This window comes from Phoca vitulina, unplaced genomic scaffold, assembly GCF_004348235.1.
Source record: "Phoca vitulina isolate PV1807 unplaced genomic scaffold, GSC_HSeal_1.0 scaffold71, whole genome shotgun sequence".
Classification (NCBI taxonomy): domain Eukaryota; kingdom Metazoa; phylum Chordata; class Mammalia; order Carnivora; family Phocidae; genus Phoca; species Phoca vitulina.
The window spans coordinates 13,421,925-13,449,864 of record NW_022589774.1 but is presented as its reverse complement, the minus strand read 5'-3'; the positions used below and the strand labels follow the sequence as shown (position 1 = coordinate 13,449,864).

General features: G+C 38.5%; 1 protein-coding gene across 3 annotated transcripts in view; it reads right to left on the bottom strand.

Annotated features, from left to right (window-relative positions):
* PLA2G4A (phospholipase A2 group IVA) overlaps positions 1-27,940 on the bottom strand; it is a 152,127-nt gene that overhangs the window by 52,428 nt on the left and 71,759 nt on the right. For all 3 annotated transcript variants that reach the window (XM_032393091.1, XM_032393092.1, XM_032393093.1), the window contains 3 exons: positions 19,538-19,575; positions 15,216-15,357; positions 1,604-1,740 (listed from right to left, as the gene is read on the bottom strand). In XM_032393091.1, the coding sequence (XP_032248982.1) occupies positions 1,604-1,740; positions 15,216-15,357; positions 19,538-19,575 (317 nt within the window). The remainder of the gene's footprint in view (positions 1-1,603; positions 1,741-15,215; positions 15,358-19,537; positions 19,576-27,940) is intronic.

The following is a 27,940-nucleotide window of genomic DNA, read 5'->3' as shown; positions in this document are numbered from 1 at the left end:
GGCCTGTGATATTTAAATGATTGGCCTGTAACATTTAAAATTCTCTTAATTACATTTTGCAGGACTTGTTTTTAGAACCTGACAGGAGAACAGAAGATGTTGCCCTAAATCCATAACTAAAGCAATGACTGCAGCTCTAATTAAGCCTAAACACACACTATTATACCCTCAAATCAGCACCCCAAATCATACCTGCTGTCTTTATTAGATAAGTTTAAGAAAGTAAGTAAGCTCCTTGCAATGTATTAGTCCGTGATGGACCACAGGAATCTAACAAATAGTGAATTCAGAGAAAGAAAACCACTCGAAGAATAATAACAAAATGCTTGAGGAGGCAAATTAATCTAAGGGTCCAAGTTTTTCTGTCATATTACTCATTAAACAGGCAGGTGCCTGCTCTTTACTTCAAGGGAAAGAACAATGGTGGGTTACACCCTTCTTTCAAAAGAGATAAATCGTTTTGAGGGTACACACAAAGAAGGTGGCAACCATCGTTCTAAGTTTTTGTTTCTTAGTTAAAGAATCTGATTCAAAATATTTAAGAAACTATAGATTCTTTATACATGAATCTCTATGTAAGAACATATAGCTGTCCAAGAGAAGGTTATGGGTTAGTTCCAAGAATCCTAGACTAGGGAATCAAAAGCCTGACTTTACATGCTGGTTCTGCTAGTGATCTTGGACAAATCCCTTGGCTTCTGAGTCAAATTTTCTTTAGTTGAAAAATGAAAAACCTCAGATCCATCTCACAGGATGAGAAAGTACAGAAATCTTCAAATGCTAGACATACATAATATAGTATTATGATAGATGAACTTTACTATGGCTGAATGATTAAAAAGACTTGTAAGTCAAAGTCAGACATTTTGTAATAAGGTGACACTCATAGTTGAGACACCTGAGGAAGAACTAATATTTGATTTTCAGTGTGCTTCCGTGGGTTAGGCAAACCAAAAAGTACATAGCAGATTCTTTGAACATGTTTCATAAATGTTTGTGAAAAGGCAAATCTACAGTGTACAAATATTTTATGTACAGATGTTTTACATCTCTATCCAAATTTAGCTGAGCTTAAATGCATATAAAGGATTAATTTCATAATTAGATGTGAATCAGTGAAACATTCCGTTTCTACATTCAAAAGTTGTTTTTCTTCTTCCATATACTAAGGTATCTTGCATTTCATTCTATTTGCCCTAGAGAAGAAAATGAATACCTAGTGAATCATGTAGACTTAGGCACGATTGCTGAAAGATTACAAATCAGCAAATAATAGAAGATTAAATTAATTATGGGTGGAGCATGTTATTTCACCTCTGTGATATTTATATAGAATTTCAATTGATCTATTTTTAAATTTTATGTTTAACTACATTTTAAGTTACAAATAGGCTTAAAGGGAGTAAATTTATGATGAGTCATCATTAGGTATGAATTTGCCTTAAAAAACATTTTTAAGAAACAAATTATTGCATCAAGCTGGAACATTTCAGTAATTTGAAGTTAAGTTTCAATTTTCTAAATCCTTTCTTTTCTAAGGTTTCAGGTAGATAAATGCTAAACATTTCGCATGATATAACTAAGATTTAAGATGTATACTAACCATGTGGAGCCAGAAAGACCAGCAATGTAGGTAGCACAATCTAAAATTCCCGCTTCATACAGTGCCTTGATCACACCTGAGAAGCCGACCATGGCTCGGAACCCTCCACCTGAGCCCAGTATGGCCACCACGGGCACCTGGAGTGATGAAACACAGAGATCATTGCTAAAGTCATAAAATATATTCCCTTTTAGTTTCGCTTTTCACGTTATATGTTCCACATTTGGTAATAAAGAATTGTAAGTTCACTCCTACTTTGATAATACCTAATTTTTTTAAAAAAGAAAATGTTTCATATAAGAAAATTAAGAATTAATGTCTATTAGAAAGCAGATGTTACTCAAATACCAAGTAACTCTATTTAGAAATAACAACAACCATAACTCTGTATTTGCCTGACCCTTTGCAGTTTTTGGCTGGCCTCAGGGTGCACTTTTTTTTTTTTTTTTTTGATTCTCTCAAAAATCCTGTAAAGTGAGCAAAAATGTCTTTGCTCATTTTGTAGATGGAAGTTCTAAAATGCTGATATTATTTGTGTAAGATCTATTTGCTGGTAATCTGGAGTTAAGTAAGCCCCATGCCCTCTTGGTCCAGAATTCTTAGTGCTCCTTTATGCTGACTCATTTCAAAATATACACTATTAAAAAAGACAAGATCTACAAAATCTATTCTTTAATCTGTTAAATAAATCTGACTGAGTGTTCTCTTTCAGGCATCACAGGCAGATCCGGGGAATAGAGTTTATTTAAGTGAGGCAGAAATGTAATAATAATTATGACAATATGGGCGCCTGGGTGGCTCAGTTGGTTAACTGTCTGCTTTCAGCTCAGGTCATGATCCTGGAGACCTAGGATCAAGTCCTAGGTCAGGCTCCCTGCTCAGCGTGGAGTCTGCTTCACCCTCTCCCCCTACCCCTCCGCTCTACTCGTGCTCTCTCTCTCTTTCACTTTCTCTCAAATAAATAAAATCTTTGTTAAAAATAATTATTATGACAACAATAAAAATAGAGATAGATGACATTTGTTGAGCTCTTACCACCTGGTAGGAACTGTTCTTAGTACCTTACAGAAACTGTCTCATTGAATCTTCACAAAATTTCTATGAAGCATCTATTTTATAGGTGAGGAACCAAAGCACCTGGAAGCAAGACCTTGAAGACTTGTTCAGAGTCATGCAACCAGTAAATAGCGGTCAGGAGTTAAACCACAAAGTCCTATATCCAGGCTCATGCTAATATGCCTTCCTAAAATAAAGGGCTACAGGCTAGGAGTACATGAGGTCCAGAAAGTCTGGTCAATTCCAGTCAGAGAAATTGAAGTGGTGGAGAAAGCTTCATAAATAAAAAAGAAACCTGAGCTTAATTTTAAAGATGCACAGTTATTCAACAGGGAGGGATGAGGGCAGGGAAGGAGGCCATTCTGGAAATGGAAGCAACATGAGTCAACCAAGAGTTTTTGCAGGAGAGAAGCAAAGTCTGTCTGCAACGTGACTAAAATACAAGTGCTTGTTTGGAGAGGGAGAGATTGTCATTTTCTTTGTGGTCCTGGACCATTATTGCTCAAGAGAGCTGGTGGTTTCTCTCTACCCTCGGGCACAGTTCTCAAAATGTACACAGCTGTCTGGGTGTCCACAAGGTCAAAACTATTTTCATGAAAACAGTAAGATGTTATTTGCCTTTGTTCATTCTCATTACTTCATGAGTCTATGATGGAGTTTTCTAGAAATTATAGGATGTGCAATATAGCAAGGGATTGAATTCAAAAGCAGATATGAGAGTCCAGCTGCTTTCTGTTAAGTCAAACAACAAAGATACTTGTAAAAATGTAAAACAGTGCTGCCCTTCTCACTTTTTTTGGTTCTTGAAAATATGGTTATTTTCATAAAATGTCATTTATATTAACATGACAAGGACTTGTTTAAAATAAAGTACGTATTTTAATAAGTTTTCTCAGTTTTCGTTTTTCATACGGTAGATATTCATAGATGTAACCCATACAAATAAAATCTCTTACAAGTTCTTGATATTTTTTGAGTATAATGCATTTCTGAGACCAAAACGTTGAATAACTACTGCTCCAGAATATCAGGCATGTGGTGAGTACAATCTAACATCTTCCAGGAAAATTCTGAGCCTGTTGAGGATAAGGGTGTGGGGGGAGACAGACAAGAGAATAGGGAGCAGATGGATGGAAATATTTACTGGACGGACAGAGGCTGACGTGGAAGAACAGTCAGATTGCTGGGGAGTAAGGGTGTCTTTTGTTTGATGTTGTTTCCCAATAATAACTATTAGCAAAAGAAAATTAGAATAGAAGACTGAGCAAAGAGGGAGCAAAGGTATTAGATCATGAAGGAATTCAAAGCTTTATAAGAAACAGTGAAGAAAGAAATCCCCATGGGTGGAAGAGCAGAAGCTGAAGTGAGTGGGGATGATGTTCTGACTGGAGTGAAATCAAAATTGTCATACTGTTACCAGGTTTTATTTTCTGTATTTGTGACAAAGTCTCATTTGGAGAATAAATGTACAAATCACAGAGTGCATGTGCAGAGAAGAGCTCAAGTACTTTTGCCAGTTCTTTTTTTTTTTTCTTTAAGTGGGCTCCATGCCCAATGTGGGGCTTGAACTCAAGACCCTGAGATCAAGAGTCAGATGATCAATCGACTGAGCCACCCGGGCCCCCCACTTTTGACAGTTCTATCTTATCTCTAATAGTCATGGTTTTCTTTTCTTCTGAGGCACGAATGGGAGACAACAATTCCTCCTTTCTTCTACCCCTAGAGCGGAGCTTAGGAGGAGAAAAATAGAATCAAGGCACATTTACAAGGAGACTCTGGTGACTGATCCGCTGTTAGGCATAAAAGAGGAAGGAGGGTGGTAGACCGTTAGGTTTTCTAGCTTTGCTCTCAGCAGATGACACTGTCATTACCCAGAAAAACCCCAGGGCACAGGCTAGCTAAAGGGGAACACTGTACTCAATCTCAGAAATGCAGAACACAGGACATGAATGCATTCTGTTGCAAGCACTTGGATCCTGATCCTTGGGTGTTCACTGCCCAATGTGACAAATACATCTATCCATGGAATTATTGTTTTAGAACCAGAAGGACCAAAAAGACTATAGAACTGTTACATATAGAAAGGGAAATCTGTAGAAGTTAGGTCTTAGTGGAGGTAGGAAGTGAAGAGTGGGACACCTAGAACTAGTTTCCTAATCCAGGGTTCTTCTCTAATACCGAGTGGCCCCAAACTGGAAGAGCCTAGGCATCCTAATTAGGTTCAGACTGGAGACCTCATTCATGAAAACACACTCCAGCATTTGGTGCAATGGAGCAATTTAAATGGCTCTGAACCTATGTATGTTTAGATGCACAGAATGCTTTCAAACATAAATGTTTAAGTTGTAAATAAAGTAAAATACCTAATTTCTTAAAAACTTGTCTGGAGAGGAAAGAAAGCTAAGATAGGAAACAGAAGTGGGTTATAAAGCAGGTGAATGGAGCACAACACAGTATTAGCTGTCACAGTAGTTGTAAGCAGGCCAGATAAGAAGTGAGAAGGAGGAATCTGAATTAGGCCTTGAAAGAAGACTTGAGTTTATGGGCAATGTAATAATAACAGTGAACATTTTCTGTTGTCATGTGCCAAGTACTGAGCCTAAAGTCAGGCCAAGACAGTCATAAGCAGAAAAGAGCATGTGATTTGGGGACCAAAAGATCAGTTTTCTTTTTTTTTTTTTTTAAAGATTTTATTTATTTATTTGAGAGAGAGAATGAGACAGAGAGAGCATGAGAGGGTCAGAGGGAGAAGCAGACTCCCTGCCGAGCAGGGAGCCCGATGTGGGACTCGATCCCGGGACTCCAGGATCATGACCTGAGCCGAAGGCAGTCACTTAACCAACTGAGCCACCCAGGCGCCCTCAAAAGATCAGTTTTCTTATTGCAGCAGGAATATACTAGGGAGTTGGAAAAATAAGATTAAGAAGGGCTTTAAGGGAAAAAAATGATTAAGGTTGATATTCTAGAAAGAAGAAGACTGTTTATATTCAAAACTCATTTAGGGGCATTTGAGCCTGTTGATTTGGTTACTTGTAACATTGCATTATTGAAAATAACATTAAACCCAATACAAATCAGATACGTTAGAGTAAGAAAATTCTTAGTAACAGATTACACTGTTCAACATACAACACAGAACTGCACTGTTGTTCAGAGTCAGATTTAATAAGAAAAGTTGGAAAATTGAACATAAGACTTTCTCTAATGCTGAGAAAACAGCTCCCCCGATGTCCTTCTTCATAAGCCACTAGCTCAACACATATTTATGAATGTCTATGTTGTTAGGGATTTTCTGGAAATAGCCACTTACTAAACTGGAATTCGTTATTTATATAACCCATTGTTTTCATTATTGCTTTGCAGTAAATTCTTAGAGTTTTCAGGTAAGATTTTAAAGTCAGATATCTGAGCTGCTAGCAGGTGAAAGAAGTATCAGATACTTGTACATAAAAATTGAATAATCAAATACTTGAACGACTATGGAGATTAAAAATCTCATCTGCATTTACTACACATGAATTAATCTGTTTTTATGTATATCATTTAATTTTCACACCTCTATGAGGTATATATTATTACCTACATTTTAAAGATAAAATAATTGAAACACAAAGAAGTTAATTTTTCCATATCACAAAGCTAGAAAGTAATGTCCTGTGGACTCAAAGCTGGATCTTTTCTCTTCCAAAGCTTTTAATTCACTCTGCTCCACGATCTCTGAAAGCTTTCCCTACAACTAACTTTGTGACCCAAAGCAAAGAAAATCCTCCTTGCACTCTGTTTCCTTAAATGTAGAAATACGGGGTAGAATTAACCACCTTGAGGCCTTTAGCTACTAGTAACACTCCAGAATCTGTAACTCATACAGAATATGAATTATAAAACTATAAAAGTATACATTTTTATTAACATTAAAAAAGGGAGATTCAACTTATCAAGAAAATACTGTATGTCTGGCATGAGCACGGGCACTTCCATTCAATTTATTTCATCTAATTTTCCCAGCCCTTGAAAGGAGATCATCACTTCCATTTTTCAGATGATGATGTACTCAATGCACACAAATACCTTGTCCACACACAGACGCAGCTAATTGGTCGTAGAACCACGACATGAACTAAGGTGTCACCGACACTGTAAGTCACTCTTTCCTTTTACTCAGTGTCGAGAAAGAAAGAGTAATCTTTGCTGAAAGAAACCATTTGATATTTAGCTAATTTATATTTCAGATTCATGTGTCACTTTGGATGATATCAGCTGAATTTTACATAATAAATGAAAGCTAAATTTGGATGTTTTAATAGCCTTGGTCATTCTGAAATAACTTTCAAAGAAATAACTGAGGAGTTATAAGAAGCAGCTGTTAGTCCTGGCTCAAAATCTAAAAGAATCAAAGAAATGTTGTTGACAGGTTTTAGCTTATATTTAGACCTAATAGCATCAGTATTTGTGCATAAATGATATCAATGAATATCTCTCATACTTTTCTCATATGATAACAGGAAATGAATTTGCACTTACCAAAAATCCTGTGGTTTTGGTTAAATTACCTTGATGCATGGGCTTATGGATATTATTAATTTCCTCTCTTGCAAAAGAAAATTCTCAAGTGCCTACGGATTTTTTGTTTTTTACATTTTCATAGATTTTTAAGGTCTGAAAATTATGTAAAGACTTTTGCCTCCTTGGCTCCTGTATTAGTCAGGGTTCTCCAGAGACACAGAATCAACAAGATGTATCTAGCTACCCACATATCTAGAAAGAGATTTATTATCTAGAATTGGCTCGTGAAATTAGGATGAATGACAAGTCCAAATCTGCAGTATGGGCCAGCAGGCTCCAGAACTAGGGAAGTCAATAATGTGGTTCTAGTCTGAAGGCCAGCAGGCAGAGACCCAGGAGAGCCAATGGTGCAGATGAAGAGAAAGGCAGTCTGCTGGAGAACTCCCTCCTGCTCAGAGAGGCTGATCTTTCAGTTCTATTCAGACCTTCAAGTGATTGGACAGCGCCCACCCACGTTATGGATGGCAATTTACTGACTTGAATGTTAATCTCATCTAAAATCACCCCATTTCATGTTTTAAAGAGGCAAGAGAAAAGTATGTTACTACCTCTGTGCCAAAACTATCAAGTCTTAAAAACGATGCTCAAAATTATGAAAAATACAAAGAGAAAATTTTTTCCTTGGTAAATTATTCATTTAACAAACACTTCTCACTTAAGTGGGAAAAAGGTACTTTTAATATATAACTCTAGTGATATTATATGAAAGTTCACTTCATTACAAAGTATTTAGTAAGATACTGACTTAAAATATTTTACTTACAGTACTTTTTAAAACACCAAGTCCAGTTGATTAAATACACTTTTTAATTTCTAAGAGAGTTTATCATTTTATTGACTAGTATGAAAGAGGACTATAAGTCAAAAAAGTTAAGTATTAGAATTTCCTATGCCAGTTCCTTGTTAATATCATAATAGATGGTTATAATCATTTGAATTGTTATGTACTTGGGTTTGGGTTTTGTTAGAAATTATCACTTACAAATAATTCCTTTTTTTTTCTTCTTGTGGATAAAATCAGGCAAATAAAGAATGAAGATGCCACAAACTCTACATTATTGAAATTGATTTCTATGCCCTTTAATTTGCCCCAAATCATCTTTCTGTTCTTGCCAGTTTGGAGAAAACTATGTCAAATCAGAACACTTTCCACCTCTGTTTTTACTGAAAGTCAATTTTCTAAAGTGCCAACCAGCTCCCGGCCCCCGGGACCCCAAAGCACAAGTCGAAACACCTGAACATACGTTGAAGGAAGTAGCCAAGACCTAGTTTTGCAACCCTCAACTGATCACTCCCCACCAACTTATAAAATGGGTCAGAGAAGCTGTATTGAAAATGAGAGCGCCAACCCTGTAAGTATAAAGGAGAACCAAAAAAAGTAGCACTGATTTTTTTAAAAAGATTGAATGAGCATATCACAGTGATTATCCCAATATTAAAACTGTTTAGGCTTTAGACTGCTTGTTTGTGCATCCTAGGTCTTTACTCATAATAATTATTATTATTTATGATTATCATTATTTTTTAATTAGAGGATAGAAGCAAAGATGACAATTATTGAGTCTGATTTCCCAGTGCATCTCCACAGTATCGGAATTGTAGGAGCGGACATGTCTGCCCAACTGGGTAAATGGTAATCCCCACAGTGGGCTTTGCCTCCCCACCATCCTGTGCCCAGTACTGGCCCTCCGAAGGTGCTGTCTGGTCCATTTCTGGTCAGGAACTTAGGCAACCTTTGTACACAAAGGGAAGGAACTCACTGACCTGGTTTGCTTCAAGAAATGTACAAAAAGTAGTACATATTCTCTCATTTCAACCTATTTACAATTTTTTCCAGCATAGCCATAATTTCACATGCAAAATTTAGAAAGTGAGTTTACATGAAATTAAAATATATTATTGTTACTAGCATTTCGTTTTCATCCAGCCCCTGGCCCTTTGAACCCAGTAAGCTCCCTCACATAATGCCCATTTGATTTATAAAACAAATTTAAACCTGTAGCAAATCCAGCACCTGTCCCCATCTGCCTCCTCCCTCCTTGCTTGGACACGTGTGTTCCTGCGTGCCTCCCTCTGAGCCTGTTTCCCCGAGAGCTCTGTAGTATTCAGTAGTCACCTGCCTTATAGTGGACAACCCTACAGAGTAGAGTCTGGGCCTCTTGGACATCTACTTTCTAGACCAACTCCAGCTCTCTTATTCCTTGGCTATTCACATCCTACCACTACCTCAGATGAGAAAAACTCTAAGTCCACCTCGTGAGTCCTGAAACTTGACCCTTGGAAGCCCACACCTGCTCAGTGCACCTCCCTGTCCTCCACTATTAGGAATTCCACACTGTCTGCCCTGCAATATTTGCAATCTGAGAGGGGAATAAGAATTGAGTACAGGTGCCTGAGTGGTTCAGTCGGTGAAGCGTCTACCTTCGGCTCAGGACATGATCCCAGGATCCTGGGATCAAGCCCCGCATGAGGTTCCCTGCTCAGGCGAGGTCGGGGGGGGGGGGGGGGGGGGGGGGGGGGGTTGCTTCTCCCTCTCCTTCTGCCCCTCCCCCTGCTCCTCCTCTCTCTGTCAAATAAATAAAATAAAATCTTCAAAAAAAAAAAGAACTGATAGTACAAAGTTCTGTCATCACAACCAAGGTAGGAAGCAAGAGGTAGAATATTCTGGAAGATGGAAACAACATACACAAGGAATACAAATTCTCATTGACTACCCAAGCCTGACTTCTATCACCTCCTTCAGGAACTGTTTTGCTTTGCCTCCTCCTCTATCACCAGATGGGCTCTCTTTTCTCTAGTTTTTCACTTAATTTATATGACAAACAAGTACAGAATAGCACTCACAAAATGTATTATTTAAGGTCCACTTTATACTTCACCCAAAGCCATCTATCTGTTTAAACTGAAGTTATTTCACATAGTCTGCCCTGAAACACTTTCGCTTTTATTCTCTGATGAAGGTTAAAGTAGAATTCCCTTCTCTTGCTTCCCCACTATTCCAATTCTTAGATTTTAGTCCCCCAACCAGCTTGGCTTTGTTATGGTCAGTTACTAGGGAACAAAAACTATAGAGTAGCATTTCCCTTCACATAAGACTCTAATCTGGAAACTTCATCTGACCAAAAGCTATTTTCAGACAAGAAAATTTATAAGAATTGCCTCTAAACAATCCAACTATGCCAAAAATCCCCACGTACACAGTCTTACAGATCTTACTCACAGGAAAGATTCCAGGCCTCTATTCATAGAGAAATTACACTAATCAGAGACATTGTTTTAACAACAAGCTTGCTTATCAGATTTGAATTCCACAACAATAAAGCTGAAAGAGAAAGGAGTGGTTTGAAGAAATTACTTCAAGGAAACACATAAAGCACGGAGAAATGGCAGTTGATTGCAAATGAAACAGACATGAGAACGTTCAGATCAGTTCAATCTGGGCAAGGAGTGACATATTTTAGAAAGACTTCCCTCCAAATGATTCAAATCGATAAATTTTTGAAACTTTTTTTTATTGAGAACACATTTTTTTTTAAGATTTTATTTATTTATTAGAGAGAGAGAGGGAAAGAGAAAGCACAAGCGGGTGGGGGAAGGGGCAGAGGCAGAGGGAGAAGCAGGCTCCCTGCTGAGCGTGGAGCCCAATGCGGGACTCGATCCCAGGACCCTGGGACCATGACCTGAGCTGAAGGCTGATGCTTAACCGACTGAGCCACACAGGTGTCCCAAGAATACATATTTTTAAAAGTCTTAGTACTTAAGAGGGTTATGAGGCACCTTAATTATTTGACTAATTCATCATAATATGTCTTATAGACAGAAAAGCTAAGATTTTATTGAATTTAACAATGATTGCCCTCGGGTGTTATGCAGCAGAACAGCAACACTCAAGTAGTAGAGTTACTATTTTATTGAGCAACTACTATGTGCCCTTACAGATGGTGCTGGAAGCTTATAAGCAGTAGCACTTATCCTTTCACCTAATAAGAGACATAGTCTCCATTTTACAAGTGAAGCACAGAAGGGAAGGAATGTGTCCTAGTTTATAGTGCCCAAATATATTCAACATTTTAATTTGACACTGAAGTCCAAAGCTGGATGCTGTCTGTTTGTTGAACACCGGGAACAAGACAAGCACAGTCCCTGCACCGAGAATCAAGTAGGACTGTTCTTTCTTTGTTGAGCCGCCATGACAGCCTGTTCCACACACTGTAAGGAGGATGATTAGCCAGAACTGACTAGAAGGTGAAGGCTCATCAGAGAGCAAGGGAATTGGGAGCTTAAGAGACCCCTGACCACGGAGTAACATAAAAACAGGAAACTATCATGTGTGTTGTGGGACTGGGTGGTTCTGAATATATCTAAACTGATTATTTTGGACAAGAGAAAAAAACTCTAGACCAACCAAAAACAACTACAGTAACAGCTTTAATTCCAAGAATGACTTCCAAAAACATGAGTTTAACATTTTTTGAAGAATATTCCAGAGAGAAACATAATTACTTCATTCTCCATCTGTTGCAGAAAAGCCAATTTGTATGAATATTAGGCCAAGTTTCATTTTCCCAGGAAGACTCCTTTTCCCACAAAACAAGGAATCCATAGGGGGGTTGCAGCAGCAACTTTCCCTTTGCAAAAGGAAAACCTGAGGACAAAGGCTAACGGGACATCTGCACCAGTATGTCCCACATACATTTCTAATGGAACAGTTCAAACTGGGATCTTTTCATCCAAACCCTCTCCTCAACCTGTGTCTCCTCCATAACAACCCGATACTGTGTTCTTCAGTTCTGAGTCCCTGATCCCTCTCCCCAGTTAATTCATCCCCTGCATGCAGCACCAAGCCACCGCCCAAATCTGTGCCCTGACTCACACAACACAAGATTTACTGAGTGTCTACCATGTGCTAGGAGCCATGCCAGGTGCTGGGAATATGAAGGTAAATAACACAGACACTGTCCTGATCTTCATGAAGCTTATATTCCACTGGAGAAAACAGACATGAAATGAGTATCTGTACATGTATGTTTTAAGTCCGAGTGTCATCAATGCTGAGAAGATAAGGTGCGTATTTGTGCCACTGAGAATATAACTGAGACCTAAGGGACATGGGGGGAAGGATGGAGGCTGTTGGTGACTGGGACAGTCCCAGAAGAAGCTACATATGTACTGCTTAAAGAACGGGAGGGAAGGTGCCAGTTACCTGAAAAGCAGGTGGGGTGGGGAGAGGGCAGGTACAGGGAAAGCACGTTACAGGGAGAAGGAACAGTGTCTGGAAAGGCACCAGCTGGGGAAGGGTTCTGAGGAGATGTGGAGCTAACCCAATGAAGGAGTGTGGTGTGAACTGGAAAAAATGGGAGTTGGAGAGATGCTGGGAGGCCAATCCTGAGAGCAGTGGAAGGATTTTCAGCTCTGGTTTGAAAGCGAACAAGAAGGTAGGGAGAGGGAGAACAGGCTTGGGTGGAACTGCAGGAAAGAGAGGTGTTGTGTTCCCCTTTAGACGTGCTGAGTTTGAGATGGGAGGGATACCAGTGAAGAAATCAAGCAGGTGCATAGATGTTCAGCTCTGAAGCTCAGAAGGGAGGTTTTAAGTCCTTGATCTACATGGGAAGTTCTTCGGACACAGGTGCTGGGTGACATCATGCAAGGGAGAGAAAATTCTTTTTAAAAAAAAAGATTTTATTTATTTATTTGACAGAGAGAGAGCACAAGCAGGGGGAGCAGTAGAGGGAGAGGGAGAAGCAGGCTCCCCGCTGAGTGAGCAAGGAGCCCGATGCGGGACTCGATCCCAGGACCCCGGGATCACAACCTGAGCCGAAGGCAGCCGCTTAACTAGCTGAGCCACCCAGGTGCCCCTGGAAAGAAAATTCTTTTTTTTTTTTTTTAAAGATTTTATTTATTTATTTGACAGAGAGAGACAGCGAGAGAGGGAACACAAGCAGGGGGAGCGGGAGAGGGAGAAGCAAGCTTCCCGCGGAGCAGGGAGCCCGATGCGGGGCTCGATCCCAGGATCCTGGGATCATGACTTGAGCCGAAGGCAGACACTTAACCAACTGAGCCACCCAGGCACCCCTGGAGAGAAAATTCTTAAGAACGCAGAATGAGGAGAAAGAGAGCCTAGGGTGAAGATCTCTTATATTTAAAGAATGCACGGGGGGGAAGATCCTCTACAGGGCACCAAAGAGGCAAGATGAAAACAAAGAGGAGGCAGGAGGTGAAGGGTAGAGAATGTTTCACAAAAGTAGGGAGACAAGTGTCATTTGCACCGACTGGGTTGAGGGAGACAGGGCCAGATCTTTTGCATTTATTAGTACAGGCGACTGGTAGAGCAACCACAGCAGAATCATGAGGTCAGAAGCCTGAGAAAGTGAGGAAAGAGGACGAGATGGTGTAGGAAACTTGGAGAAGTCTGTGAACATAAGGAGAGAAGTGGAGAGGCAGGAGAAGGGAAGGTACATTCCAGGCAGACTTTGTGGTTGTTCCTTTTCTCCCCTTCGTGTAGGAGTTGATATTTTTACAGTAAAAATTCATAAAGAGGTAGAGGCAGACAAGTTGGGGGAGGGGAGTGGTCCTGGGAGGACTGGACAATTGAGACAATCGATAGGGCTCCTGTTTGGGGCTGGCAATCATATCTGCGGTTGATCTGCATTTGAAAGAGAAGGAGCTGTTTCCTCCATGGAATTCAAGAGGGAAGCAGCAAAGAATAGCATAACTTATGGAATATGGCAATCCTCTGGCAAGAAGGGAAGGTTTTGTCATCTGATGCCTACTGACCTCTCTTTGATTAGGAGGCAAGTCTATCAGTTGTGAGGGGAACAGAGGGTAGATCAGCAGCTGGGAGTGAAAGAAATAATTATTGCAAATAACTGGAAAGCAGCGAGGCAGGGAAACAGAGTGCAAGACAGGGTTTTGCAAATGAAATTGATGGCCAGAAATTAACAGAGGTAGCCATTTCCTGCTTTTTTTTTTTTCCCTAGCAAACTCTTTCCTTCCTTTAGGCCTGACCAACTAACAGTCTTCAATTCCAGGAGGACCTGCCATTGTAGGGGAGGGAAAGGTTTTCCTTGACCCTCTTAAGGTCCCTGGCTGGGTCTGAAAATTAAACTGACAAGAGAGATTAACAGGAGAAAAGCATACGGATTTATTTAAGGTAAGTTTTATGTGACGTAGGAATCTTCATAAGGAAATGAACACCCAAAGAATAGTTACAGGGAGGCCTGGGTGGCTCAGTCGGTTAAGCGTCTGCCTCCAGCTCAGGTCATGATTCCAGGGTCCTGGGATCGAGCCCCGCATCGGGCTCCCTGCTCAGCAGGGAGTCTGCTTCTCCCTCTGCCTGTTCCTGCCCTTGCTCGTGCTTGCTCTTTCTCTCTCAAATAAATAAAATCTTAAAAAAAAAAAAATAAAGTTAATTCAACGATCTCATGGGGAGGGGGTTGGAGGGAACGACAAAAGGGGTGAAGGGGGTGGGAGGTATAGGTTTCTAGTTATGGAATGAATAGATCACGGAAATGAATGGTACAGCACGAGGAACAGCATCAGTGATATTGTAATAATGTTGTATGGTAACACATAGTAGCTACACTTGTGAACACAGCATAACCAATGGACTCGTTGGATCACTATACAGTACACCTGAAACTAATGTAACATTGTATGTCAACTATACTTCAATTAAAAAACAATACAAATAAATTTCAATGATCCTTTTACATCTGAGGCTAAACTTTTCTTACTAATAAACATCTCGTTTGTGCACAAGTATGCCTATGCATCTTTTTAAAACTCTATCTGATCAATATTACTAAATATGGGCAGCATCTGTGATGATCTTCCTCAAAGAATTTGTATTTACAAAACACTTACCTTATCTTAAAAAGCTGAAGATATAATGCTCAATCAATTTCAGTATTTCCACATTTGGGTGCAATTTGGGAGAGAGTACTAACAACATGACTATTAAATTACAATAACATTCGAAACATTTCCAACTCACATCACGTGTAGAATACAAGCCTTCACTATTCTCTGGACCCAGGAGTTTCTTCATGTTTTCCTTTATGTTTTCTTTTCTCTGTTGTCTGAAAGTTTTCTCCTGATCACACAGAGCCATACTGAATCGGAGGTCTGGGGATGAACTGTATAAAAAACACAGAGTCATGAGCCAATGTCCCCGGTAGCCTTGTTAAAAATCACCCAGTCCCCGGTAGCTTTGCTGATATATGCTCATTGCTCCCCTCAAGCCATTTACTAGAAGGGAACCCGAAACAAGGGTATAAAATGATGGATGTCTTAAAGCTGCGGGTTCCAAGGCATGTGTCCAGAAAATAAGGAGTAGGAGATGTTTTTAAAAAAACAAAAACAAAAACAAGCAAACAAACAGACCCTGATAAATTCATCTTATCATAGCCAAGACTTCGGGAAGTGCTTCAGAGAATAAACCTGTTTCCATCTATTTGGCACAGTGTTTCGCGCGTTGTACATGATCCAGAATGCCTTCCCCTGGCCCTCCATCCCCCACTTCTCCATGACGTAACACTAACATTCCAAAGAGTCTGTGTTCTGAGAGGCACACCTGCAGAAATACCATCGTTAATGAGCTGCCCTGTCTCAGAGATGTCCCCCTGGGACCAAAAGAGGAACTTCTAATGGTAGAACTTTAGACAACCACAAATAAGCCTATGGCTGGAGGATTTCAGGACCCTTACATTTGTACACCCTTCCTTTCTAATAATGGCAGCAGCAGCAACTTCTCAGATACTTATACTCTGCCAGAAACCACACTAGATACATAGGTATGTATCACTGCAGAAATAATGGGAGTAAGTATTACACATTATTATATAATGTTTTATTTTTATAACTCCATATCACAGATCAAAAACGCTGAAGCTCTGAGAGGTTAGGATCACAGAGCAAATATGTGATGTCTTTTCCACAACTCAGCAATGCCTCACAAATGTTACAGGTCCAATACTGAACTCTGAAACCAGCTACTGAATTTAAAAATAGTAAAAAAACAAAAGAAAACCAAAAAACTCCCCCAAAAAACAAAAAAAAAACCAGAACAAGAAAACCCAGAAATCTATGTCGTGATGGGAAGAAATCCAAATGTAGAAAGCAAGAAGTTCGCTAATCAAATACTGTCTCTTTACTATTCATAAAAGTAAGTCCTTCCCTTCAGAATGAATTAAGTTGAAGTATCATTTCTCCTAATTCAGTGTATTTTTTTTTTTTAAGATTTTATTTATTTATTTATTTATTTGAGAGAGAAAGAGAGAAAGCACAAGTAGGGGGAGGGGCAGAGGGAAAAGCAGACTCCCCGCTGAGCAGGGAACCTGATGCGGGGCTCCATCCCAGGACCCTGGGATCATGACCTGAGCTGAAGGCAGACGCTTAACCCACTGAGCCACCCAGGCGCCCCTTATTCAGTGTATTTCTTCCAAAAGAAGACACTCCATAGTCTCTGGGCTGTGTACTCTGTAATGATATTTAATCATTGCAAATAATATTTTAATTACTACTTCCCAAAAGACAAATATGGACAACTCACAAAAGAGCATATATGATTAAAAGTAAAAAACAAGAATATTTAGTTTCACTAGCAAATTTAAAAAATACTGCTATTATTAATAGTTTTTAAGAAACATTTGAAGTATGATATTTTCCAGTACCTGGAAAAGGCAAAGTAACACTGTTATCATAAATTCATTTTGGGAATAAAAATTTGCAAAACACTTTTGAAAGTGATTAAGCGAATGAGCACCAAAAATAATTAAAATGTATATTCCCTTTGACTGAGTAATTCTATTTTACTGTGAATTTTGAAAGGATCATTTAACCATATTATCCAATAATAAAAAATGGTCAGTATAGTATATTAAAGCACGGATTACGCAGTTATTAAATTTGATTATTATGAGGTTTAGGTAACAAGGAGGAAAAGAGATAGGAGTAAAGGAGCATTTTTTAAGTCAAGCCTTAGGGTAAACTCTCTATTGTTATTATTTATTGTAATATATTAGGTTGAGTACCTTCTAACCATTTTTAGGAAATAAAAATCTCACCTGCACAGTTGTCTCTGTGAACCCACCTCAATTGTGTTTCCTTTTCTGCTCCTCAGAGTACATTACCTTAGACTTGCTCTTCAGTATTCCAATGTATTAATTTATAATTTTACAGTATATATTTATATCTCTAAATGATATATAGAATTTTATGGGTTTTTAACTTTTTTTATAAATGCTATCAACTGTATGTATTCTGTAATTTCTTCTCCATGGAACATTTTGTTTTTGAGATTCACATAAACAGATATATAAATAGAAATAATTCAAACATTTTTACTATTATGGGGTATTTCCATTATATGATTAGAGTGTAATTTATTTATCCATGAACATTGAGGTTGCTTCTAATTTCTGTAAACTATTACAGTTTTACTATGAACATGTGGTGCACATGTGGAAAACTTTTCTATTTTATATTAATATAAAACAATTTTTGCTTTTTCTAAAGGACATGTCATTAAATCATCACGATATGCTTATAATGCACTGTTTTCTTATTTTACAAATGAGTAAAAAAGTGATTAAAAATCTTTCAACTGTTCACATAATTAGCAAGAGGCAGATTTAAAACTAGGACTTCTCATTCTGGAACTCATGTTCCTTATAATATACTATGCTGATCACTGTCTTAGTTTTTTTAAAAAATCTATGAACAGAGCAATAAATGTAGATGTTTAGAAGATATTAGCATAAAATGCAAAAGAAAATTCAAAATATTGAGTAATTTTATAAATATAGTAAGAGAAGCTTGGTTCATTTATTTATTTCTTCTTTCATGTGTTATCTTTTTTTTTTTTTAAGATTTTTTTTTTTTGACAGAGAGAGAGTGAGAGAGCACAAGTAGGGGGAGCAGCAGAGGGAGAGGGAAAAGCAGGCTCCCGGCCGAACAGGGAGCCCGATGCAGGGCTCGATGCTAGGACCCTGGGATCATGACCTGAGCCGAAGGCAGATGCTTAACGGATTGAGCCACCCAGGTTCCCCTCATATATTATCTTTAACTCTAAATTTCTTTCATGATTTTGTTTTATATCTAATGGAAGACATGCCATGGAAAGTTGACTTTTTCTTTGAAGAACATTTCCATTTCAGAGTCAAGACAAATGAACATATAAAAATAGAGTTTGATTAAAGTTCATTATAAACGTATAGTAAATTGCTTCTGGACACATGTACCTTATTTAGCTGAGTTTTTTCCTACATTTTTTGATAACTACGCTTTGTTAAAGTGAATTTCTTTTACATGTTATAGGCCTAATTACAGCAGTGAAGACCATTTCTTAAGATAAATAGCATGACTTCCTTGTCAACAAAAATTTTTCTAATCTCATTCTATAAAACATACTACTTTAAGCAAGAATCAACACAATGCAGAATAACACAACTCAATTACTTGGACTGTCTTTTGATACTTCCTGACATATCTTGAGGGACAGTAGTAATTTATGTAATAATTTACTAAGTTGAAGCAACGTGTTACAGGAACCAAAATAAGAGAAAGAAATACCTAACCCAATGTCAATGTATCCATTCTCATTCATTTGGCAAATCACACGATAGGAGAATATTATACTAATACATGTGATGTTTGGGTAAATTAAATGTGTACTAGTTACTTTGGTAAAACCCACTTCAACAGGGAAGTTCAAGGAGACGCAGAAAGTTTGAGGGAGGTGGGATGTAGTGAACTCAGCGTTAGATCCAGCTAATTCTCCAGGTAGGCCTGACTCCTCTAAGATGTACCATTTGAAAATAAATACATGATTTCCCAACATTTTTTTTGGAGACCACTTTGAAAGAGCAACATGCTTCATGGAACTTTACTAAAGTAGTCCTGCTGATCTCCATGAACAAAAACAGTCTCAATTTTCAGTTTTTCATTTTTATAGTTTCCTGTTTATGTTTACTTTCATGTTTTTGAATATCTATCTGAATCAACGATGAAAAATAGACTTAAATAACCATATTTGTTCATTTCTATGGGAAATGAACCTTAGGGAGGACTCTCTAAAAGCTCTTATTATTGACCTTATAAGCCCTAAACTCTATTATTCAAAGACCAAACTACAGGGAAATTAAGCAAAGATATTAAATTTATTATTTTTTGATGCAGTAGCTATTAGGGAAGAGCTAAAGAAAAGTCTAATGTGTTTCTATACAGCTGTCAGAATTATTTCATATTTTAGAAGTTTACCCTTTAACAATTAAAATGTCAGTGGATCCCTCTACCCAATGAAATAAATGTACTTACCAAACTTCAAGAGACATTTCCAGAAACATTTCAGTGACCTAGGACAGATGTATTAATCAGATTAGGTCATAAAATGGATGTGTGTTACATATAATGCAAACAAGGTCAAAACAATTTTTGAGTGCCAGATTATTTTTAACCTAAAAGAATCCTAAAAATAAAAGTAACATAGCTTCATGAAGACCCTAAATTATGGATGTATTTCAACAAATATATATATAGTATATATATATATATTTGCTATTTTTCACAATATAAGTCTAATCAGTCATTTTAATAAACATAAGAATTGCCTCTGCATAGTTGTTTTCCTCGTTCACTAAAATGAAGTAGTTGCGTTCTACAATCATTATGCGTGAAACCTAAAAATTGCCTGAGCTCTAAAAACTATGAATATGTGCCTATTATTCAGGAACTATTCCTGGGCCAAAAAAGCCTGGGTGAAAATACACACAGGTGCATTTGTGACAAGTGTGGGCTGTAATAAACTGGAGACAGAACACCTATCCAAGGTGGCAGCAGGACCAGGGGCCAGCCAACTGTGGTCAGCTCAGGAAACATCTACAGATGGGAGGTGGGGCTCAGGTTTTCATTTTTTCAACACTGTGTGAGCCAACCAAATTTATGGGAGGACCCCGTCCTGCCAATGGGCCAACTGTGGTTTAATGGAAAAGAGAATGATTAATATCCACAGAGAAGAAGGGATATTAAAAGGTGTCTTTCCAGAGACTATACATCTGTTGTATGGAAAGACCTTCTCTGTACTACCCCTGCCATTAGTTATCAATAATATAATTTTAGATTGTTATGAGAACCAAATGAGAAAATGTTTTGAAGTTTGCTGCATAATTGTAAAATGCTGCTATTATTTTTATTATATCAGTTACCATAGAATATAGTTAAGAGTGAACCTGCCCAATACCTTTGGATAGAACAGAACTCGGATATGCCTCTTAAAAGTGAAGAAGATGTTTTTGGAAGCAACATAAAATGCTATAGATTATTGGCTTTGTTTTCTTTTTGGTTTCAGAGGATGGAAAAAAACAAGCTAGAAGGAGCTTTCCAAAAGGTTAAAATAAGTTCATGGCTAATTCTCAGGACTACATTTTATGAGTAAGAAAAAGGTACTGAAATCATCTGTACAAGAATTTGCCTCTCCCACTAAACTGTAAGCTTTATCTTATATAGATCTCTACTACAGTTCATTGCACAGTGTTTGGTATTCAACACATAATCAATAGATACCTGTTGAATTACTGTGCATGTGAGTGTGAGGGGAGCACATGAGGCAATCTTTCCGTGTCAAGAAACATTTCATTGCTGCTAAACATAAAATCATGGGTTAGTCTAACACACATAGCAGTTCCTCTGGAATCCTATGACCTTTATTCATCAAGGCAGCATATCAAATTACTTTGAAGTTAACAAAATAATCAAGAATCCCAGTACAAATGGAATTACACATGCCCCGATGAATCAGAGTTCAGTTATAAGTCAAAAAGGTGACTGGCTTCCAAACAATTAATGGAGCTGCTGTCTGTTCTACCAGTGGTAGCCCTGCTCAGACCACACCCCAGCAGCACATCGTGTCTGTTCCCTATTTCTAAATTTCAAACGGAGTCTTTCCCAAAGAGGGCTTGGAAAACTTTATAGTGAATGAGGTTGCTTTGGATATTTAGTGAAAAAAACAAGACATGGGTAAAACATGGTCTGTTTTTTTTTCCCCAAAAAATATATGAAAGCTGGTATTAAAACAAGACTTAGATTTACTGTTTTCATCTCCAGAGGGCAAAAACGCTACGGAAGAATGGAAACTCAAAGAACGACATTATAACTCTTTGTGAAGTATTCTAACCAATGGAAAGATTCGAAGCTGGAATGGGCTTCTTAGTCCAATGTGCCACATGATGACAGACTTGAGAAAAAAGATGGCTCCCCGACTGGCAGGTCCCTAAGCAATTTAGCTATTAAGATAATCAATGCTTGGCTATATCTAATCCCTACTTGTCCTGACAACTTAATAAATAAAAGGAAAATCAACTGTGCTATGTTCATGGTCATATTTGTCTTCTCCACAGAATGTCCCTTCTATAGCCACCCACAGCACTTCTTGGACATTCATAATCCTAGAAGACTGACTGATAAGACTTCTTAAATGAAGGCAGGATGAGAGAAGGGAAGACACAGGATTTTCCCGCCACGTACAGTAATACAGAATGTGTTGTGGTGGAAATTATCACATGGATTGGGATCCTCACTTCCACATGTGGCCCAAGTGGATCACCCACCATCTGGAGGAGATTTTAAACTCTCCCACTTGATGTGCTATGCTCAGACATGCTATGAAGACTGACATTTACAATCTCCCCACACCTTTTAACCTGAAACATGTCATTCAGATGCAATAGCCACAAAAACATGTACTTCCTGTGAGGCATTAAACAAGAATTGGAAATTCCTTCCCACACACTGCATCACGGTCTTCCACATTGCTTGCAGTCTCAAAGCAATTTGAAGGAAAGGTGATCCAGTCTCTCTGGCTCTCCCCGACCCCGTAACGGCTAGCTAGAAGCCAGACAAATGAGAATAACTCCACCTCTTCTAGGAATTATAAATGTAAGAAGCAGACTGTACTCATTGTACATTCTTATGGAAAACAACAATCTCATCTTTGAATTCCACAGTGGAAAGCAATTTTAGATGCTTACAATGGGAGATGTTCACCCAGGGGGAGAAGGTAAGGACCTAGAGGAGAGAAACTATATAAAGAAGCCACTTTAGATTTAAAAATAATTTATCTTTTAAAAGATTTTATTTATTTATTTGAGAGAGAGAGCAAGAGAGAGAGAGCACAGAGGGAGAGGGAGAAGCAGACTCCTTGCTGAGCAGAGAGCCCGACACGGGACTTGATCCCAAGACCCCGAGATCATGACCTGAGCTGGAGGCAGACGCTTAACTGACTGAGCCACCCAGGTGCCCCTTAAAAATAGCTTTTTAAAGTACCTAACCTGCTAACTCGCTTGCAAACTTTCCAGGATCATTTTGAAATGATAAAGTTAAAGCAACAAGCATAGTGCCTGGCATTAAGGAGGTCGTTTAAAATTATTATTATGAAAAGATGCACACAAATGTTTTTAAACTTGAGGATCTATCCTATTAATAAAGAGCTCTTCAAATAGGCTATGCCTTTGCTTATTAATATACTCCAGCATTTACAACCTTTACTTTCAATAAAACATTACTTTGAATTCTGATCCCTCCTGAGTCAATGCACTCTTCCCTACCACCCCCCCCACAGTAAAATAAAACAGCAACTGATCACCAGGCAGATTCAATAATCATTTACATCTTTTGAGAGAATAACAGAGTATTTTCTGCTTTATGTATATATACCTGACCTGTACAAGATAAAATAAAATTATATTTAAAAAATAAAGGCCACTTTTACTAAAAATCATGTTTACATACACTGTAACCCTATCCAATGAAGAAGGAAGCAGATGCGGATCTCACAAGAGGCAATTCAAGTGTACAGCAGAAATTCACAATTCCACCAATACAAGCCAGATCACATCTAGCTAAATTTCGCAAGTTTAAAATTGAATGAGATACTGCTAAAGTCACTTTTAAAAATATATATGATGTTTATTTTTTAAATTGAGATGTAAGGGACATTTAACATTATATTAATTTAAGATGTATAACACAACGATTTAACATTTTTATATATTGCAAAATGATCACCACAGTAAGTCTAGTTAACATATATGATTTCTTAATAAAATGAAATTCACATTTACTACCAGGAATCATCTAATCCATTCACCCAAGAATTCAGGATAATTGTGCCCCCGGCCCCCCAAATGGTCTTTAAAAGATTTGAAAGATTAAAAAATACACTATTTCCCCTATAGTCATCTTCCACTCTATCATGCAGGGTTCCTCCTTACATTTGAGGATGATCTCTCTTTCCTTGATTTAAGGTCCCTTTCCTTACTTAGACATTGGAAATTCTAAACCAGATTTCCTAGAGCAATAGTACCAAACCAAATGGGAATCTCTCACACTCTAGTTTCTCCTTTTAAACTTAATTTACTTTCATTATTCCTGTCGGACCACTTCCCAGATTTTCTGTATTTCTCATAAGTGCATTCATTTATCCATTCATCCAAAAATGACTCAAGCACCTAATGTGTATCAGGATAGGTATGCAATAATAATTAAGCTGAAATGTATTCTACTCCTTGATGGAACTTAGGTACAGTAAGAGGACCCAAGAAGACAAGAACATTCTAAAAGGCCCTATAATTTAAAAGTTACAAATTGTTAAAGTGTCAAAAAAGACTTAAGTTTCCATTGCTAGCATCCCCCCCCCCAAAATGTGTTCTCTCTTAAAGCCAGGAATTGTTTAACCTGTGTTTGAACTCTAACCCGCCTCCATCTGACAGCATTCACATCTTAGCCAAAGATCCCCCAGACTTCTCATAAAAGTATATAGTCCTCTTTTTTTTTTTAATTTTTTTTTTTTTTTAAGATTTTATTTATTTGCGAGAGAGACAATGAGAGACAGAGAGTATGAGAGGGAGGAGGGTCAGTGGGAGAAGCAGACTCCCTGCTGAGCAGGGAGCCCGATGCGGGACTCGATCCCAGGACTCCAGGATCATGACCTGAGCCGAAGGCAGTCGCTTAACCAACTGAGCCACCCAGGCGCCCAAAGATTTTATTTATTTATTTGACACAAAGAGAGAGAGCATGAGCAGGGGGAGAGGCAGAGGGAGGGGGAGAAGGAGGCTCCTTGCTGAGCAGGGAGCCCAATGTGGGGCTCGATCCCAAGACCCTGGGATCATGACCTGAGCCGAAGGCAGACGCTTAACCAACTGAGCCACCCAGGCGCCCAAAGTATATAGTCCTCTTGTTTCCCCTCCAAACCCTTTGTCATTCACTCAGCTAAACTGTAGTCCTAGTCTTCACACATCAAGACATAGTTTTCCAAAGAAATCATCCTGACACTAACTTCACATTCTGAACTCAGCATCAAAACTACCATCTTTTTAAAGCTTTGCCACTCTCTCTTCTATAGAACCACCTCATTCATTTTCAAGTTTACAATCATGAATAAGCAACAATCAAAGAAAGCAATTAGTCAGAATCAGATGCCACAGAAGCTATGAGACATGGCTATTTTTAAACAATACCACTAACATCTAAATAAAGATGGCAAATAAAAACACCATACCACGTAAGCTTGAGAGGCTATCTCCCTCAAGGTATTGGCCAAAACAAACTAATTTCATCTAGAGAATAAAGAAGTGTAATCTTTCTCTACCGTACTTCAAAACCTCAGGATTTTTAAGATTCTCTTGAAGTGGGCTACTTTGTTTACAAAAAACACAGCAAATTCTGAAGATGTTATATCTTTCCACTTTAAAATGGGATTCTGTAACGCATAGCCTCACATGATATATTCAGTAATGGGTGACTGGAGCATTTTTGAACTGTGTGAAATGATCACTAAAGCAAATGATTACTAAACTTAAAGGCTCTACATATTTATATATATATATGTTTATATATATATGTTCATTTTGGTAAGTTCAAACAATTAAGTTTAATAGGTAAGTCAGTTTCATGAAGCACATGACAGTTAAATCTGGCCAGTTATAATAAGAATATCTAATATTTATTTAGTGCTTACTGGACTAGGCACTGTTCTGAAGCTTTCCATGTATTAATTAATTTAACCATAACCACAGCCTTAAAAAGAGGTAGGTACTATATACAACCCTGTTTCACAGATGAGGATGCACAGCAGAGAGAAAAAAAAAAAAAAAATGTTCAACATCACATGGGCAATAAGTAGCAGAATCATGATTCCAACCCAGGCAGCGGCTGGCTGACTCTGAGCCTGGGGTCAAAAACAGCTGGTCCTGCCAATTTCTTTCAAATGACAACTGTGATGCTCTCTCACTTTGTGACTCCAATAAACACAACCTAACCCTAAATACCAGCAAGAAAACAAAACAAAACAAAATGTGGATCCAGCCCTAAGATTGGCTTTTTCCTAAAAACAACAAATAATAATAAACAACAAAAAAAGTTCAAAAATCGAGCAATAAATCAGTCTTGGGAAGGGCCGGATCCACTGTAAATTCCCACTCTGCGGCTGCAGCTGGTCCTCGGTGCCCCCAGCGATCATTCCATTCAGCTCTTGCAGACACCGGAGAGTTGCTGCTTGTGCTCACTTAGCTCAAGTCACCCTGCACTCCTCATACTTGTCCCTGGCCACAGAAGAAGTCTGCTAAAGCTGCATCAACCCTTTTGTTTTCACTAGGAAACAGACTCTGTCTCTTTACCTACTAACTTGCTGCTTACTAATCCATCTGAGGAAGAAGCCAAATCCTGTTGGCTCGAAATTCCCTATTACCGGGTCAAAAACCTTCCATAACTCATTGCTGTGGGTAGGAAAACATCCAAATTCTAATACCTCAAATTTGAGCTCTGCCATAGTCTGACCCCTGTGTACCTATTCCTCCTTTATGCACGAATGCTCTGCTCTCACCACGCTGGTCTAGACACTGTTTCCTGAACACACTTGTCCTTCCGAGTCCCATGACTGTGAGCAAAGGCTCAGGCTCTTCTCTCCACCAGAATGGCCTTCCACCCCGTTTGTGATCCAACCACATCCTTCCTTTAAGTACAAGCCTAAAACATTGATATCCACTGTAACTCACTGAAACCCCATCCCCCTTCACCTTCCTGTCCTCATTTCCTACCACAATCCCTACCACTCTTTCTCTGTGTGTTCCAGCCATACTCTCTTCAGTGTTGCTACTCAACACACCAGGCAAACTTCCACTGCAGGACTTTTCTACTCAGAGCAACTTCTGCCCCAACTTCCCCCCACCCCCGCCCCGATATCATCAGAGATGCTCTTAGCCATATTTTTGGAACTGCATTTGCAACCCCCTTCACATACATAAATACCTCTTTCCTCCTTCCCTGGTTTATTTAGCACTTACTGCTATCACTAACACAAGTAACTTTTACTTATTTATCTTGCTTCTTGTCTCTCTTACTAAGTAGAATATGAGTTCCATGAGAGGAGGGATTCTTACTGTTTTGTTCACCGCTGAATAGGTAGTTCCTAAAGACTTGCCTGACACATCAGTAGGTGTTTAATAGTTATTTGTGAAATGAATGAATGAATAATTCCTTCTTATAATGCTCACTGTATATATTATCTATACTAATGGCACTTAAAATTATACTATATAAATACTAAACTCTAGTTAATGATATGCTTGTGTTTAGGGGTGAAACATAGTGTTGTCTGCAATTTGTTTTTATTTTTTATAAGATTTATTTATTTATTTATTTATTTAGAGAAAAAGCGCAGGAGTGGGGGAAGGGGCAGAGGGAGAGGGAGAGAGAGAATCCCAACACAGGGCTGGATCCCATGACCTCGACACCACAACCCGAGCAGAAACCAAGAGTCAGATGCCCACCGACTGAGCCACTCAGGCGCCTCTCCAATTTGTTTTTAAATGCATCAAAAAAATAAGATGGTTTGGGGCACCTGGGTGGCACAGTCAGTTAAGCAGCCAACTCTTGGTTTCGGCTCAGGTCGTGATCTCAGGGTTGTGAGATTGAGCCCCACGTAGGGCTCCGTGCTCAGCGAGGAGTCTGCTTAAGACTCTCTCTCCCTCTCCCTCTGCCGCTTCCCACCCCACCCTCTCTCTCCCTCTCTTTCTCTAAAATAAATAAATGAATATTTAAGAAGTAAGATGGTTTGATGGATGAATAGATGGAGAGATATGTGGCCAAGTAAATACAGTAAAACAATTGTAGAGTCTACGTGGCAGTTATACATTCTTTCAACTTTTTTCTATGTTTGAAAATTTTTATAATAACATTTGGAGAAAAATATAACACTTTAGAAAGGCCTTCCCTGACTATATAAACTTCAGTTGCCCACCAACTATTCCCTATCACATCCCTCTGTTCTATTTTCCTCACAGTACTAGCGGATATTGTATTGATTGTCCTTGGCTTTCTGATCCTATTTACCTTCCCCATTAGAAAGCAAGCTCTCTGGGAACCAGAACATCATCTAGCACGTCCTCTACTGTTTGCCCATCACCTAGAATACTACTTAGAACATAATAAATGTTTAATAACTCCCAAGTAAGTAAATTAATGAATAGATGCCTCATGATACTGCTTATTGTATTACTTATCAGTTTATACATGAATGTCTACTCCTTTCCAAACAGATTATTAGTTCCTTGAAAATGAACTTTTTGTGGCTTTCTTAACATTTAGCAAAGTATTAGCTGCAATATTTTAGCTGCTCAAATTCTCATATTAAAAAATAGTCTACTGGGCGCCTAGGTGGCTCAGTCG